The sequence below is a fragment of the Taudactylus pleione genome, unplaced genomic scaffold (assembly GCF_031769625.1).
Source record: "Taudactylus pleione unplaced genomic scaffold, aTauple2 ptg000154l, whole genome shotgun sequence".
NCBI lineage: Eukaryota > Metazoa > Chordata > Amphibia > Anura > Myobatrachidae > Taudactylus > Taudactylus pleione.
Window position 1 is genome coordinate 11,694,382 of NW_028284556.1, and position 14,530 is coordinate 11,708,911.

At 38.3% G+C, this 14,530-nt stretch overlaps 1 protein-coding gene across 1 annotated transcript in view; it reads left to right on the forward strand.

Moving 5' to 3' along the window:
• ADGRG6 (adhesion G protein-coupled receptor G6) overlaps window positions 1–14,530 on the forward strand; it is a 193,380-nt gene that overhangs the window by 133,246 nt on the left and 45,604 nt on the right. The window contains exons 12-15 of the mRNA XM_088474375.1: window positions 3,212–3,259; window positions 4,772–4,905; window positions 8,799–8,913; window positions 13,641–13,702. Of these exons, the coding sequence (XP_088330501.1) occupies window positions 3,212–3,259; window positions 4,772–4,905; window positions 8,799–8,913; window positions 13,641–13,702 (359 nt within the window). The remainder of the gene's footprint in view (window positions 1–3,211; window positions 3,260–4,771; window positions 4,906–8,798; window positions 8,914–13,640; window positions 13,703–14,530) is intronic.

Here is a 14,530-nt window from a genome sequence, read left to right on the forward strand (position 1 = left end):
AACCCTAACTGCCCCGGGGGGGGTGCCTAACCCTAAGTCCCCCCCGGCAGCCCCTAACCTGGAGCCCGGCTTCATTCAGTCTGCCGGGCGTCGGGTTCCCGGCAGAGGTATAATGACAGGCTTCGAGATTTCAATGCCTGTCATTAGACCCCTGTCGGGATTACACAGTCGGGAAGCCGGCAGTCAGCATTTAGATTGTTGGCTGCCTGACTGCATCCAGATAAAATGCCTATTAGACAGACAGACATTATATGTGACAGCCTGTAAACCATCAGATATCATGGCTATACACTGTGAGATAACTCACAGTGTTTAAGGCTATGATGTCTGCACTCATTCCCTGGGAGGAGACATTTCCCTCGTTCCTTCCCTGTGAAGGAACAGGGTAAATGTCTATTGGTCGGCCGCGGCTGGGCATACACTGCCCGATGCAGCTGACTTTTAACTTACAAAATATCTCATCAGACAGACATGTTTGACAATCCAACATGCCCGACTGATCAATATTTTCAAATCGGTCAGCCGCATACACTGTACAATTTTCTGGGCTGTCCTCCGATATAATTGTATAGTGTATACCCAGCATTAGAGTTGTTTGCAAAGTTCAATAATAAGTTTGTTCTAAAGATATTAGTGCTGAAACAATCATGTGAATTATACAGTCATACTTACCAACGGTCTCTAATTTTAATCAAAATCCCCCTACCCTTTTACTTTTAATTTGTGGTAGATTTGTTTACAGTAGATATACAGTCAGGTGCATAAATATTGGGACATTGACAGAATTTTCATATTTTGGCCTCTATTCACCACCACAATGGCTTTGAAATGAAACAAACAAGATGTGCTTTAACTGCAGACTTTCAGATTTTATTTGAGGGTAATTACATCCAAATCAGTTGAACGGTGTAGGAATTACAACGGTTTCTATATGTGCCTCACACTTTTTAAGGGGCCAAAAGTAATGGGACTAACAACTCAAAAGCTATATCATGGACAGGTGTGGGCTATTCCCTCGTTATTTAATTATCAATTAAGCAGGTAAAAGGTCTGGAGTTAATTCTAGGTGTGACATTTGCATTTGGAATCAGTTGCTGTTGACTCTCAATATGAGATCAGTGAAGCAAGCCATCATTAGGCTGAAAAATCAATACAAACCCATCAGAGAGATTGCAAAAACATTAGGTGTGGCCAAATCAACTGTTTGGAACATTCTTAAAAAGAAAGAACGCACCGGAGAGCTCAGCAACACCAAAAAACCCGGAAGACCACGGAAAACAACTGTGGTGGATGACAGAAGAATTATTTCCCTGGTGAAGAAAAACCCCTTCACAACAATTGGCCAAATCAAGAACACTCTCCAGGAGGTAGGTGTATATGTGTCAAAGTCAACAATCAAGAGAAGACTTTACAAGAGTGAATATAGAGGCTTCACCACAAGATGTAAACCACTGGTGAGCCTCAAAAACAGGAAGACCAGATTAGAGTTTGCCAAACAACATCTAAAAAAGCCATTACAGTCCTGGAACAACATCCTATAGACAGATGAGACAAAGATCAACTTGTACCAGAGTGATTGGAAGAGAAGAGTATGGAGTAGGAAAGGAACTGCTCATGTATGGCTGCCAATGGAACTGGTTCCCTTGTATTTATTGATGATGTGACTGCTGACAAAAGCAGCAGAATGAATTCTGAAGTGTTTCGGGCAATATTCTATGCTCATATTCAGTCAAATGCTTCAGAACTCATTGGATGGCGCTTCACAGTGCAGATGGACAATGACCCGAAGCATACAGCAAAAGCAACCAAAGAGTTTTTTAAGGCTAAAAAGTGGAATGTTATGCAATGGCCAAGTCAATCCACTGACCGGAATCCAATTGAGCATGCATTTCACTTGATGAAGACAAAACTGAAGGGAAAATGCCCCAAGAACAAGCAGGAACTGAAGACATATGCAGTAGAGGCCTGGCAGTGCATCACCAGGGATGAAACCCAGCGTCTGGTGATATCTATGTGTTCCAGACTTCAGGCTGTAATTGCATGCAAAGGATTGCAACAAAGTATTAAAAAGTGAAAGTTAGATTTAGGATTGTTTAGTTTGTCCCATTACTTTTGGCCCCTTAAAAAGTGGGAGGCACATATAGAAATCATTGTGATTCCTACACCGTTCACCTGATTTGGATGTAATTACCCTCAAATTAAATCTGAAAGTCTGCAGTTAAAGCACATCTTGTTTGTATCATTTCAAAATTATCATTAATTAAAATAAAAATACATATAAATATCAATAATGTAGTTTGGCTAATTTTGGAAGACAAAATATGTATTTTAATGTATGAAAACATATGGTAAATTTCCAGGTGCATATATGTACATGGCTTGTGCCAATTCTAACACATACACACAAAAACAAGCTCCATAATTTGATAGATTTTATCCAGTTCACTGTGTTTCAAATCTCATATCAAATCCATTTGCCAGAACTTTGCATATGGTGGAATAATAGATTAATAAAAAAATAGGTATAAATTTGGGTTTTTAAACATCAAACTGTAGAAAAAATAATGAAAACAAAAAAACTGGTTAAACGTACGTAGTGAATAAATATATAAATATATATTTGCTTTTATTTTTCTCTATTTAAAACAGAAATCAAAAAAATTAGAATTATTTAACCAAAAGTCTACCTAAACTTGCCTAAAAATAACAATTGTTCTGTGATCCAAACTGCATGAATGTTGCTGGGGAGTTATAGCATATATAACTCAAAGGGGGAGATGTATCAAAGCTTGGAGAGAAAGATAAAGTGGAGAGAGATGAAGTACTAACCTATCAGCTTCTAAAGGGCCCCATACACATGAGCCGTGATTCCCTGTTCTGTCGACAACAAACTAATTGACTGATCAGCAACCAAACCTGCCGATCCACGGACATCGATGATTAGCAGAATGGTGACTTGCGGTAATACTTTGCAGATGTATGGGCCCCATAACTGTCATTTTACAGGCTGTTTTTGAAAAATGACAGTTAGGATCTGATTGGTTTGTACATTATCTCCATCTACTTTGTGTCTCTCTGCAAGTTTTTATAAATCTCCCCCAAATATACATAAACATTTATTTTGTGGCGACTGGTGTGCCCTTGAAATTCTGTTTTTCTGAAATGAAATTCTGATTAGTAGCTAATGCCTTTTGTTTTCTTTTCTCCACAGCTCACAGACGAATCTAGCAAGGTTTGCTAGAGATGCGACAAATCAAAGGTATATTTGCCAATAAAATTATCACATCCTGCTTTATTATTAACCATGCGTATTAATATTATGTAAGAGAGGTTCAATATGTATTTTACACTTAGCTCCATTTTTAGGTCAAGCTGAATGACACAGCGATATTCCAATTAACTAATCAATTCTGAAAATATTCTATAAGGCTGCAAGTAATCCAATGAATAATAACAAAACAATTGTGGTAATTTATGACAAGTGCTCAATGTTGTTCTTTCTCTTTCGCACATTCATGGACCTATTGTGTGCCCCTGTGCTAGATTTACATCTTGCATACATGAATCCCTTGGCAGGGACACATTGGATTTTTGTGAATGGCAGTACATCACAAATATGACACTCCCTTAAATATTGCAAACTTTACAAAATTGCCCATTGAAATTAAAACAAATATGGGCTCTTAAGTTTGAGAATTAACACCTTAAAGGAGAAGAATTAATGATTCTACTAAAATCTCATGGTCTTCCCATCGTATTCATGGAGTACTCAACCCTTAATACTCCCTGTGCAATGAGCTGTATTTTCTTATATTTTGTACTTTCGTGTATAGAAGGAAATTTAGTTTTGGGATACCGGTATTGGATGAAGGAACAAAATTAGATAATTTACTTCCTTACACATTCTGTTTTTGGATTAAAGAGGATTAGAATTACACTTGTAAGTAATTATAAAACCAAAGCAGCATCATTCACATCGAAAAAATATTGTAGGATCATAATACAGTAAATAAAACAGATTGCCAAATCTTCACAAGACATATATATTACTACTGTATGAGGGTATAGTGGTATCTTTGGATTAATGGTGTTTTTAGATTTTTGAGTTATCAGGACTACTTAATATAACAGACATTTCCAAGCTCATCTAGATTGCCCTAATAATGACACTACCTGGTTTGCAACAATGTGGGTGATGATATTGATAGCCAAGCTTCTTGGTTATATCATTTGCTATTACAGGTTGCAGTGCTCCATGCTAGAGATGATCAAATATTTTGGGGAAGTTTGAAATTTGGTGGAAATGCAGCTATAATACTTTAATTACTGGATTGGTTGAGGTATTATGTGGTGTATTTTATAACTTTTTAGCTATTAGCTCAATCATTAGAAAATGTTTAAATAAAGTACAAAATTTGCCTTTTAAGCCTATTAGCATAAATGGCGTCATCGCATTTATACCTGCAACCGGGAAGGCATAACAAGACTTAACATGGTATTGTCACGTAGAGTTCATTGTGAGCATGTTGACAGACTTGCAGGCTACGCAGAGTTATACGCAAGCATAAATATGCCAGTTTCCAGATCTATAATTTGCATAAAGTATAGGATGGCGCAAATGCAGGAGCATATACAGCTGATTGCATTTACCTCTACACGCATTTACCTCTACACCAGGTCCCGTAGGGATTTAACATTATTATCTACTTGTTTGAAGTATTTTTACTGTTCCAATCTCAACATGTAATGATCTCAACTTATTTTTTTGCAGCTATTTTATATGGGCACTTTTGGTGTATAACAACAGTAATAACATTACACTAGAAAAAGAAGATATTAAAAAAAAGATTGACGAAAGTCTACATAATGACCTGACAGTTGAAAAAGTCGATGTCATTCCAGTTGGTAAGTTCACATAGCATCTCGATGCATTTGTATTATATTTGTATATGTATATATATCTGGAAAAGATAAAACACATGGGTGCTTCATAGTGCAATAACATATCAAAAATAAAAAAAGTGGTCCCATACCAAAACATAAAAAATGTAAAGCTTATCTGATATCTCTCTATAAACCAGTTCTCCTTTAATATAACGCAAATGAAAAAAAGAAATAACAATGTGCAATATAGATAGAATATATAGGATTATGTCAGTATTATTTGGAAGATATTAAACAATAATCTGTATAAATAAATAAAGAAATATATTTCTTAAAGATTTCTTAAAATCCCATCCCTTCCCAGAGGCTATTGTGGTGTAGAGTGCCAAGTCGGATTTAATTTTGTCAGGAATAATCTCTTCCAGTTAAAAAAAATACTTTAATTACTACACAAACATTCTCTCTAAAATCTTATTACATCAGTCAGCTGCAGATATGTCTTAATGAAAAATCCCTCATTTTTGCAAATCAGACGAGAGAAAAACAAGGTAGAAAAGGTGTAAATTTAGTGAAAGTGGGAAATTAGAAAATGTAAAATGGTTTATTTGACTATATATACACTGTACATATACAATGGTTGAAGTGAGCCAGTATACAAAGGTAAACATTTCTGTTTATTTTCACGTTATCGCTCACTACAGATGTGTCCTGCTACATCTTTGCTCCTCTATACGCCATGCAGCGCGCCATGCTAGTCGCGCCATGCTGTGGCATATGGAGTCGCGTTATAACGTACTGAAGCGCTGGAAAGCCAAAGAGTATAGCACAAGTTCCTTTCCACCAGATGTCGCTTTTCCTAAACTGCACTGCACATGCGTAAAAAAAGTCAATGCAATGACTGTATAACCGCTCACTCATTGGCTGACTGAAGCTGTCATTCTGTACACTATAGTTGTCATCAATCAAGAGCTGCAACTGAGTGTGTAACAAATGATTAAATCATTCGGTGTGCGAGTCCTGAGTACACTTTTGAAAAACAAATTATACATGGCTGATGCGCTCAAGAAAGTAGTGCTCCATACGCCATGTAGCGCCCTGCTAGTCACGCTATGCTGTCTCATAGTACTGCACATTTGATAATCATTTGCCACACTCAATTTGTTTTGTAAATAATCAGCCATGGTGGCTGATTATTTACCTATGTGTCAGTACACTTTGGTCTCCACCACTTCTTGTAAGAGTCAGTCAGTAATAGAGACACACTATAAGATACTACAGATGTGTCCTCACTTAACTATGCTTCTGGCCAGTTAAACACATGGCTATTTTGTGATACCTTACTATCGTGATGTAGTTATGATCCCGGTGGTCGGGAGGCGGCACCAGTCAGAATCCCTGTGCCAGCATCCTGACGGCTGACATTCTGATGGTAAGTATTTGGGTTAGAGGGATGGCTAGGGTTAGGCCCTAGGGGGAGAGTTAGGATTAGGCTGCAGGGGGAGGAGGGTGTTAGGGTTAGGCTGTGAGGGGGGTCAGGCTTAGGCTGTGGGGATGGAGGGTTAGGTGTAGGGGTAGGGTTAGCCTACTTACTGGTAGGTGTTGGCATTGTAACCTAGTTGGGATGCCGGTGTCGGGATTCTGAGTGCTGGGATCCTGAGCGCCAACATCCCATACCCAACTCCTAATTATCAGATGTCTAGCATACTGTATCATAAGCTACTGCACACAAAAGAGTTTTATGGAGTGATAGCTTGTGACACTTTGAGCCTGATTCTGAATCGGATGCAAAAGCTACCATAGCAGCATCTATTGGCGGTGGCCCATCTATGATTTCATGCAATTGCCACTACAAACTCCTTCTCTTGTGTACATCCATATGGCCATTTGTGCAAGGTCTGAGATGCCCACTTTTACCATCCGTTCATGCTGTAATATCAATTAGTGCATCCTTATATGCCACCAACGGTCGCACTATTGAAACTTGCACCTGCCCAATGGCAGGTGCAGTTTCTCCATCTGGCTATGGCCACCAATACCTGCAGCTGTTGCTCTGAATCAGGCACCTTATAGCTTTTATCTTTTCATACCACTCCATCTAAGTTATATCCAGAAAGAAGATAGTCACATGAGGACACATCTGGAATCAATTCGCTTGAAAATTATATTTTGGGAAAACTTTATTCTTGGGATTGCCAGCAAAGAGTTCACCATCGATCGTGTCATTGAATGGCATCACTGGGGTCTGTGACACCAAGTGCGGTCAATAGACTTCCTGCATGCACCCCAAAAGTGGACAAGGCCTCAGGGGCAAAGGGCATGGCCTCATGGAACACCCTCATTTCAGCCCTCTGCCCAGCACTCCTGAAGATGCCAGGCTGCCCCCATAGACTTTCCCTGCACTGACAGATCCTCCTCAAAGATCAGGAGCCTGGTGCTGCACTGCTGAACACTGATGCTAGTGTGCAGTGCCCGGCTTTCTGTCACTGCTATCACATATTATTTGCATTTTTGTATTTTATTATACAGTGTTAAAATCATCTACTATCAGGGATAAAATTAATTTGTACTGACATTACAATTCTTCTTTGATCTCTTTGTATCTTGCTCCTCCCTCTCATTTACAAGGAAAACTGCTATAATAAAAGAATGTCTGCTACTAATGGAGAGGCGATGATTTCTTAAAGTGTAAAATAACTTAACCTTCTAAAGCCTGACACATCAAATAACTATGGATGTGCAGGCTCGGATAGGTTCGAGTTTGCACGCCGAGTTCGGATTTTTCCTTCCAAAAAAACGGAACTCAGAAAGAGGCTAAACGTCATCTTGCATGGACAAACATCATCATTCCTGGACAAACTCGAACCTATACGAGCCTGCACATCCCTACAAATAACACACACCCACATACAGTGTGCGCACACACACAGACACACATGATACAGTCGGCGTTATAGGGTAAAAAACACAATTTTTTTTATATTAATGACTAATATGACATGTAGGTAGTTTATCATTTATAATTTGTAGTTCTTAAAATGGCCACACATCTAAAGATTATCTATCCAACCAGCCAACTAGTTGATTGGTTGGAATGAAAATCTGGTAAGGGATGAAAGCAAATGACAATCAGCAATTTGCTCCCAAATGCCGGAAAATGGACAAAAACTGTTGTTTGAACAAATTGTTTAGATCAAACATTTAACAAACTTGTCTGATCGACCATTTTCATCTGTTTTCCATAATTTATTCCCATAAGTTACCACATTTTCATTCCAGCCAATCAAGTAGTTGGCTGGTTGGACAGAAAATCTTTACGTGTACCGAGCTTTATAGGGGTTTATTTATCAAGAAATCCTGCATGTTTAAGGGCAGAATTAAGTGTCGCTGGAATGTAAAAAGAGAGAAAGCAGGAGATATCGGACATTTGTACTGCTTTTCGGGTGACAGCACTTACATCAACATCCCCATAGTATTTTATGGTGATGATGAGTAAAATTATCAACAAAACATCTCTTTACAAATCTTGCATGTGTGAGCTAAGACCATTTGGCATTAGCCAGTTAACTTACAATCTTGCAATCCCTAGCCAGTGGGCTGGAGCTATCTATGTTTTCAATTGCAATATTTTTGCAATGCTTATGCTCTGCTGGAGAGCCGCCCATGCGTAGTTGCCCTGCCAGGTCCGAGCCCTGTGCTTATGACCGCCAGGACAACTCTGCAACTTACGACTAGATTGGTACATTTCCCTGAAAATAGATTTTTTTATTGCCGTGATTAGCACACGATAAGGACTTGATTTTCGTGGGCTGATCGCAATTTTTAACAAATGTGCCCCATAATCTTTTACATAATTGTATGAAGAAGATATTTGCTTTATCTATTAGTATATATACTGATGAATGTCATTTTTTCAGAATTCTGCAAGTCTGAAGAAAGCCCAACCGGCTATTTATGGCCTGCTACAAAACCAAACGTGACAAAGACAATACAGTGTCCAACAAGTCCTGCATATACTGCTTCAAGGACATGGTATGTAAACCCTACATTTCATCAAGATATTTCAGAGAGCAGTAATAGAGATGACCTTATCCATAAGCAAGCAGCTCCACATTCTCAAAGATTACTGAGAAAAGGACTACAAGATATGTTACTAGAGGGGGCAAATTGGGCTGTATTTACAGTACAACACAAGCCCCATTTTTTGTGCAAAATACAATTTTGTGGACTATGCATATGCTTGAAAAATGTGTATCCTTGCTTCGATATTACACTTTTACTAGTTTGTGCAACTTTACTATTGGAGAGGCAGATTCCGGGAGGGAAAGGTTGTGCAAGAGTAGGCCATGTACAGTAAAGGCATGTTCATAGTACTGAACAGAATGGAACTTACAAACATGTTGAAATAATAATAATTGAAAAAAAAGAATTATAAAAAAGCATTTCCAGTTCCTAAACTAAACTTTTATGGGTATTGAGTGCATTGTAATGATAGTTTGTACACAAAAAGGGAATGGGGGAAGGATGATTATGCACAACTACAGGCATAAGTACATTTTGTTATTTTGAAAAGCACCAACATCAAGAAATCAATCAAGAGTATAGGTTTGTGAGCAAGTTAATGGTGCACCTGAGAGTCATTTATTCATAACATATGAACAAAAAGAAACAAAGAAGTCTGTCTTTGTGGGGCACTCTTAGAGAAAAAATAAATGTATAGCTGAAATAATTAAAACATAACTTTTATGTATATATATATATATATATATATATACACAGCATATAAATATATATATGTAATAAAATATAACACCTTCAACAGAAATATTTAGAACTGTTTGTAAAGTATAGTCCTGATAAAGACTGAATAGTGGTAATCAGGGAAAAATATTTCCAAGCGAAATATAGTAGAGAAGAGGGGTTCGTGTTGTAGAGCTGTATTGCTCTTCATAATGAATATGTAAATTTTTTTTATAATCCCTAGTGGAGCTTTGGTTGTAGGGTATACTATGTTAATGTTTAATCATTTAGCTTCATTACATATTATTAGTAGGAGATGTAAGTATTGGCTCCTGATACAAATGATATATTATGTCACACAATACAAATAAAACAAAATGTAATAATTTCTAATCTTTTGATCATCAAAAATAAATATAGCATAGAAATATCAAAACAAGTAGGCATCCCAGTAGATGCAGTTAAATATTGTTGTCCAAGACCATCATATAATGTGTGTAATATGACATATATATGTCTCTGAGGGATCTATTCATCATCAGGAGCCCTTCGTAGGGGATACTTATCACCGTAGCAATTCATCATTGATCCAGTGTGGGGACAGCTGCTGCCATTAGTAAGACTGCTATTTCAGTAACAGCACTACTTAGCTCCCTTGTGGACAGCTTCTGTGCATGTGTTACCTGAGGTCACACATGCACAGAGCCGCTGGTCACGCAGTACGCAGCCAGCACCTTTTTCCACCCACACCAACCCAGATAGAGGTCGGCATTTGTGGGTGCACATGCAGCCCCCATTGCTGTCCCATTTATCTGAAGGTAGATACGGTCACAGAAGGTAAAATAATTTTTGCTCAAATCAAATTCCAATAATTCAACAATTGGACAATATCTAATAGGATACAGACACCATAAATCCCAATAGAATGATTGGGGCATCAATGATGATTTTATCTTGCCTCAAAATAAAACATCAGGGTTCCTATCCTATGCAGCTGTTTGAGCAGCTAATGTAATTAATGAGCTGCGTCTGCAACCATTAGCTACCAGCATACTATATACTTACCATTACTGTGCAGACCTCTCTGACATTACTCACACGCCCTAATTGGACAGAACTATAATGATTGGCTTACTTACATACCAATAATTTTAGCATAAGCACTTGGATTGGCTAACAAAAAGATGGATACTAGCTATTTAGCTTGAATTAGACTCACTGAGACACTGGAAAGCAGATGTGTGCATTCTGGTCACTGAGAGACTAGACACACAGTGAACAAGCCACACAATGGTGAAACGCGCCTCTGACCAGCGGTTACTGGTCTGTGCATGGATTGGAGCTTAGGAGCTACTTTGGATATTGTACCACACTGGGAATTATTGCTCATTACTTTATACAAATTGTTGTTTTATCTGTCTACATATATCAAAATTTATGAATATAGCAAGATCCCACGTGGACCTTTGGTTTTAAGGTATACTATGTTAAAGTTTAATAATTTAGCTTGATTACATATTATTAGAGTCTGTCAATAGGAGATGTAAGTACCTGGCTCCTGATATAAATGATGTATTATGTCACACAATACAAATAAAACAAAATGCAATAATTTCTAATCTTTTGAAAATCAAAAATAAATAATCATTATTAAGAGCAATACAGCTCTGTAACACGATCCCCTTTTCTCTACTATATTTCGCCTGGGAAATATTTTTCTCTGATTACCAATATTAAGCCCTTATTAGAACTATACTATACAAACAATTCTAGATATATTTTAATAATTTCAACTACACATTTATATTTTCTTTAAGAGTGCCCCACAAGAAGAGTCTTCTTTCTTTTCATTTTGTTTGTTCATATGCATTGTAATGCTGACAGTTTAGCAGGGAGGAACAGGGAGGGGTGATGACAAATAGACTATAAGGATTACTGTCATTTGTGTTAAGGGACTGAGGGCCTGATTCAGAGTTGAGAATAGAGAGAGAGATAGCACTTAACTGTGTACCTGGACAAACCATGTTGCAATGCAAGGGGTGTAAATACATAATTTTTTTTGAATGTAGGTAAATACTGGCTGCTTTAGCCCACAAATACTGCACAGCTTTATTATTACTCTACAATTTAGATGTCAGTTTGGACACCTCCCTCCCAAATATAAATCTCTCTGCACATTTTAAATCTGCCCTACCTGCAGTGCAACATGCTTTCACCAAGATGATCAGTTGAGAGAGATATCTCACTCTATTCCCAACTCCGAATCAGGCCCTGAGGGCCTGATTCAGACCCGCTCGCGAGCGCACAGCACTCGCAAGCGGGTTGATGGTGGGCCATTGCGCATGCAAGGCGTGCGCACCGTGCGTGCGCAAGCCCCGGAGCGAGTGAGAACTTCACTCGTTCCGGGGTTCGCTACAAGATGGGGCGGCTGTCGATGTTGATTGACAGCTCGCCACGTTTTGTAGGTGGGTAGGGGGGGTGACTGGACAAATGGAGGCGTTCCCTAAGGAACACCTGCCGTTTGTGGGCAGCCCTACTGACATCACGAGTGGAAGTCCACTTGGCATTGCGAGTGCTGAGACCCTACCACAAGGGTCTCCTTGCAATGCCGATGGTCGCGATAATCGCGACCATCACCAGGCCGCTCGCACAAGCTGTGGGTGGTCACTCACAGCTGTGCGAGCGGCCTAAACAAATGGGAACGCCCTGATTCAGAGTGAGCGCACACAAATAGCGTGCGCCTCTGAATCAGGCCCTGAGTTGTTAATGCAATACTGCAAATAATTGAGAAATTTTAATTAAACAGGTAAATAACAAAATCAGATTATTTGCTGAAGTAATCTTATATTTAAATTAGACCAAAGAAAATAAAAAAGTGATGGGTTTCTATGGAATATGGAAAAGTATGTATCCCTTCCTAAAACTGCCTAGCACTTCAACACATTAGCCCAATATCTAGTATAAGTTTAGAGTGTCTTCCTTTCCAGTACAGTTTTATGATGGAATTCATCAGTTGCTGTTGTGTACAAAGTCATGCAGATACCATTTTGCACCACATTTTTACAATAGGACTGTGATATTGCACATTTTAGGCAACTGCTGTTAAGTAAAAAATGGCATAATTACTCACATTTAATTTTAACCTAATTGTTAATGGATATAAGTATAATCTTTAAAATTATACAATCTCAAAGCAGAATGCAAGAATATCATGTCACTAAGAGGTCTTTGTATTGTATTGTAACTAGAGATGTGTTGTTCGGTTCTCCACGAATCCGAATTCACCCGAATTTCATGAACCCGGACAGTTTCGAGTCGCGGTTCTAATCTCATGAGGAGATCCAGATAAATCTAAGTCGTGGTTCTAATCTTCCAGCGGTTTCGACTTTGGATCTTAAATCTGAATTTTGGATTCTGTGTTGCAGAAATTACATGATTTTAGCTGTTTTTAAGAACTTTGTATCAAGTTTGTTTATGCGCACATTTCACTAACTGGGACCTAGGTCCCCAAAAAATTATCTATATTTCCTCTGTTAATGGTAATAATCATTCTGTCCAAAAAAAATTTAATACAACATTGGGCCGCCCCCTTCACCCATCCCTCATGATATTAAACAGAAGATGTTGCAACTGATGTAATTCGATAGACATTCCACAATCCCAGATATAGAGAAAGGGGTGCTAACATTTTATAAAAATCAAAACCAAAACACTCAAGGATGGTTTTGCAAAACAAAAACCAAAACACAAAGATGAACCCAGATCCAAAACACGGGGTTCAGCACACATCTCTAATTGGAACCATCAAAGCCTCAGGAAAAATCGTAGGGGAGAGGGGAATTTTTTTTTAAATATTTGGCCTAAATGGTAGTGCAGTTTAACTAAGCTAACAAAATAAATATACAGTAGTACATAGATAGAATACAATATCACCTCACTTTTACTTTTAGTGTACTATTGCTGTACAATGACAATTATAAAGTGTGTATAACTTACTAGTGACTATTTATTTGTTATAGCTTTTTAGAGCAACAGAACTATACTTCTTTTTGGGGGGATCCAGATTTGAAAGATTGCACAGGTAAGCATGGAGCAGAATCAGAACTATGCAAAAAAAAAAACATTGGTAATCCCTGATTATGGTGCATATATTGTAGTTTATGGGGCTCTGACACACACTTTTTGTTGTGTAATGTACATGAATTTCCTTGAGTTCTATGTGTTGTAGAAGGATATGCAGTTTTGCAGACTTGATTTGAAGGCAAAGGGTTTGGGGAAGGAAGTAATTTAGAGTGTTTCTTACAACTTTTTCCCTTTTTTTTCTTTTGATTTAAAATTTGTTAGTTTTTTAAAAACTTTTTTAATTGGGAAAGGAACTTATACTTAAACTAGTGCTTTCTGGGTCTATTATTTAAGCTTAATGTAATTGAAAAGAGACTCCACCATCTTAGTCTACCATGCAATCTTTAAGGCCTTTCCATACCCAAGGTCATCCCAGAGCTGTTACAATGGCAGTTTCTGTACCAGTGCGTCTGCGTTCAGTAGACAGCAAATTCAAGATACATGTGCACCAAGGTGATGTATGAATATAATGGCATGTTATAAAAGGTGATATTGGTGTGTGTGTGTAGGGTGGGAGGGGTTTGGGTGTGTGTGTGTATGTAGTAAAAACTAAAGCTAGTTAACTAGTTCTACCACTAAACCAGGGATGGGGAACCTTTTTTCTGCCGAGGGCCATTTTGATATATATAACCTTATTTGCGGGCCGGGTGCAGGCCAAGCCCCCTCCGTGTGAAGTTACACGGCAATGGGGCCACAATCGCCAGTGATTACAGCAATGCCTGGAGCATCCTGAAGATGCTCCGGGGAACTGTAAGGGCAGTGATGTGACCACCTGAAGCGTCCTAAG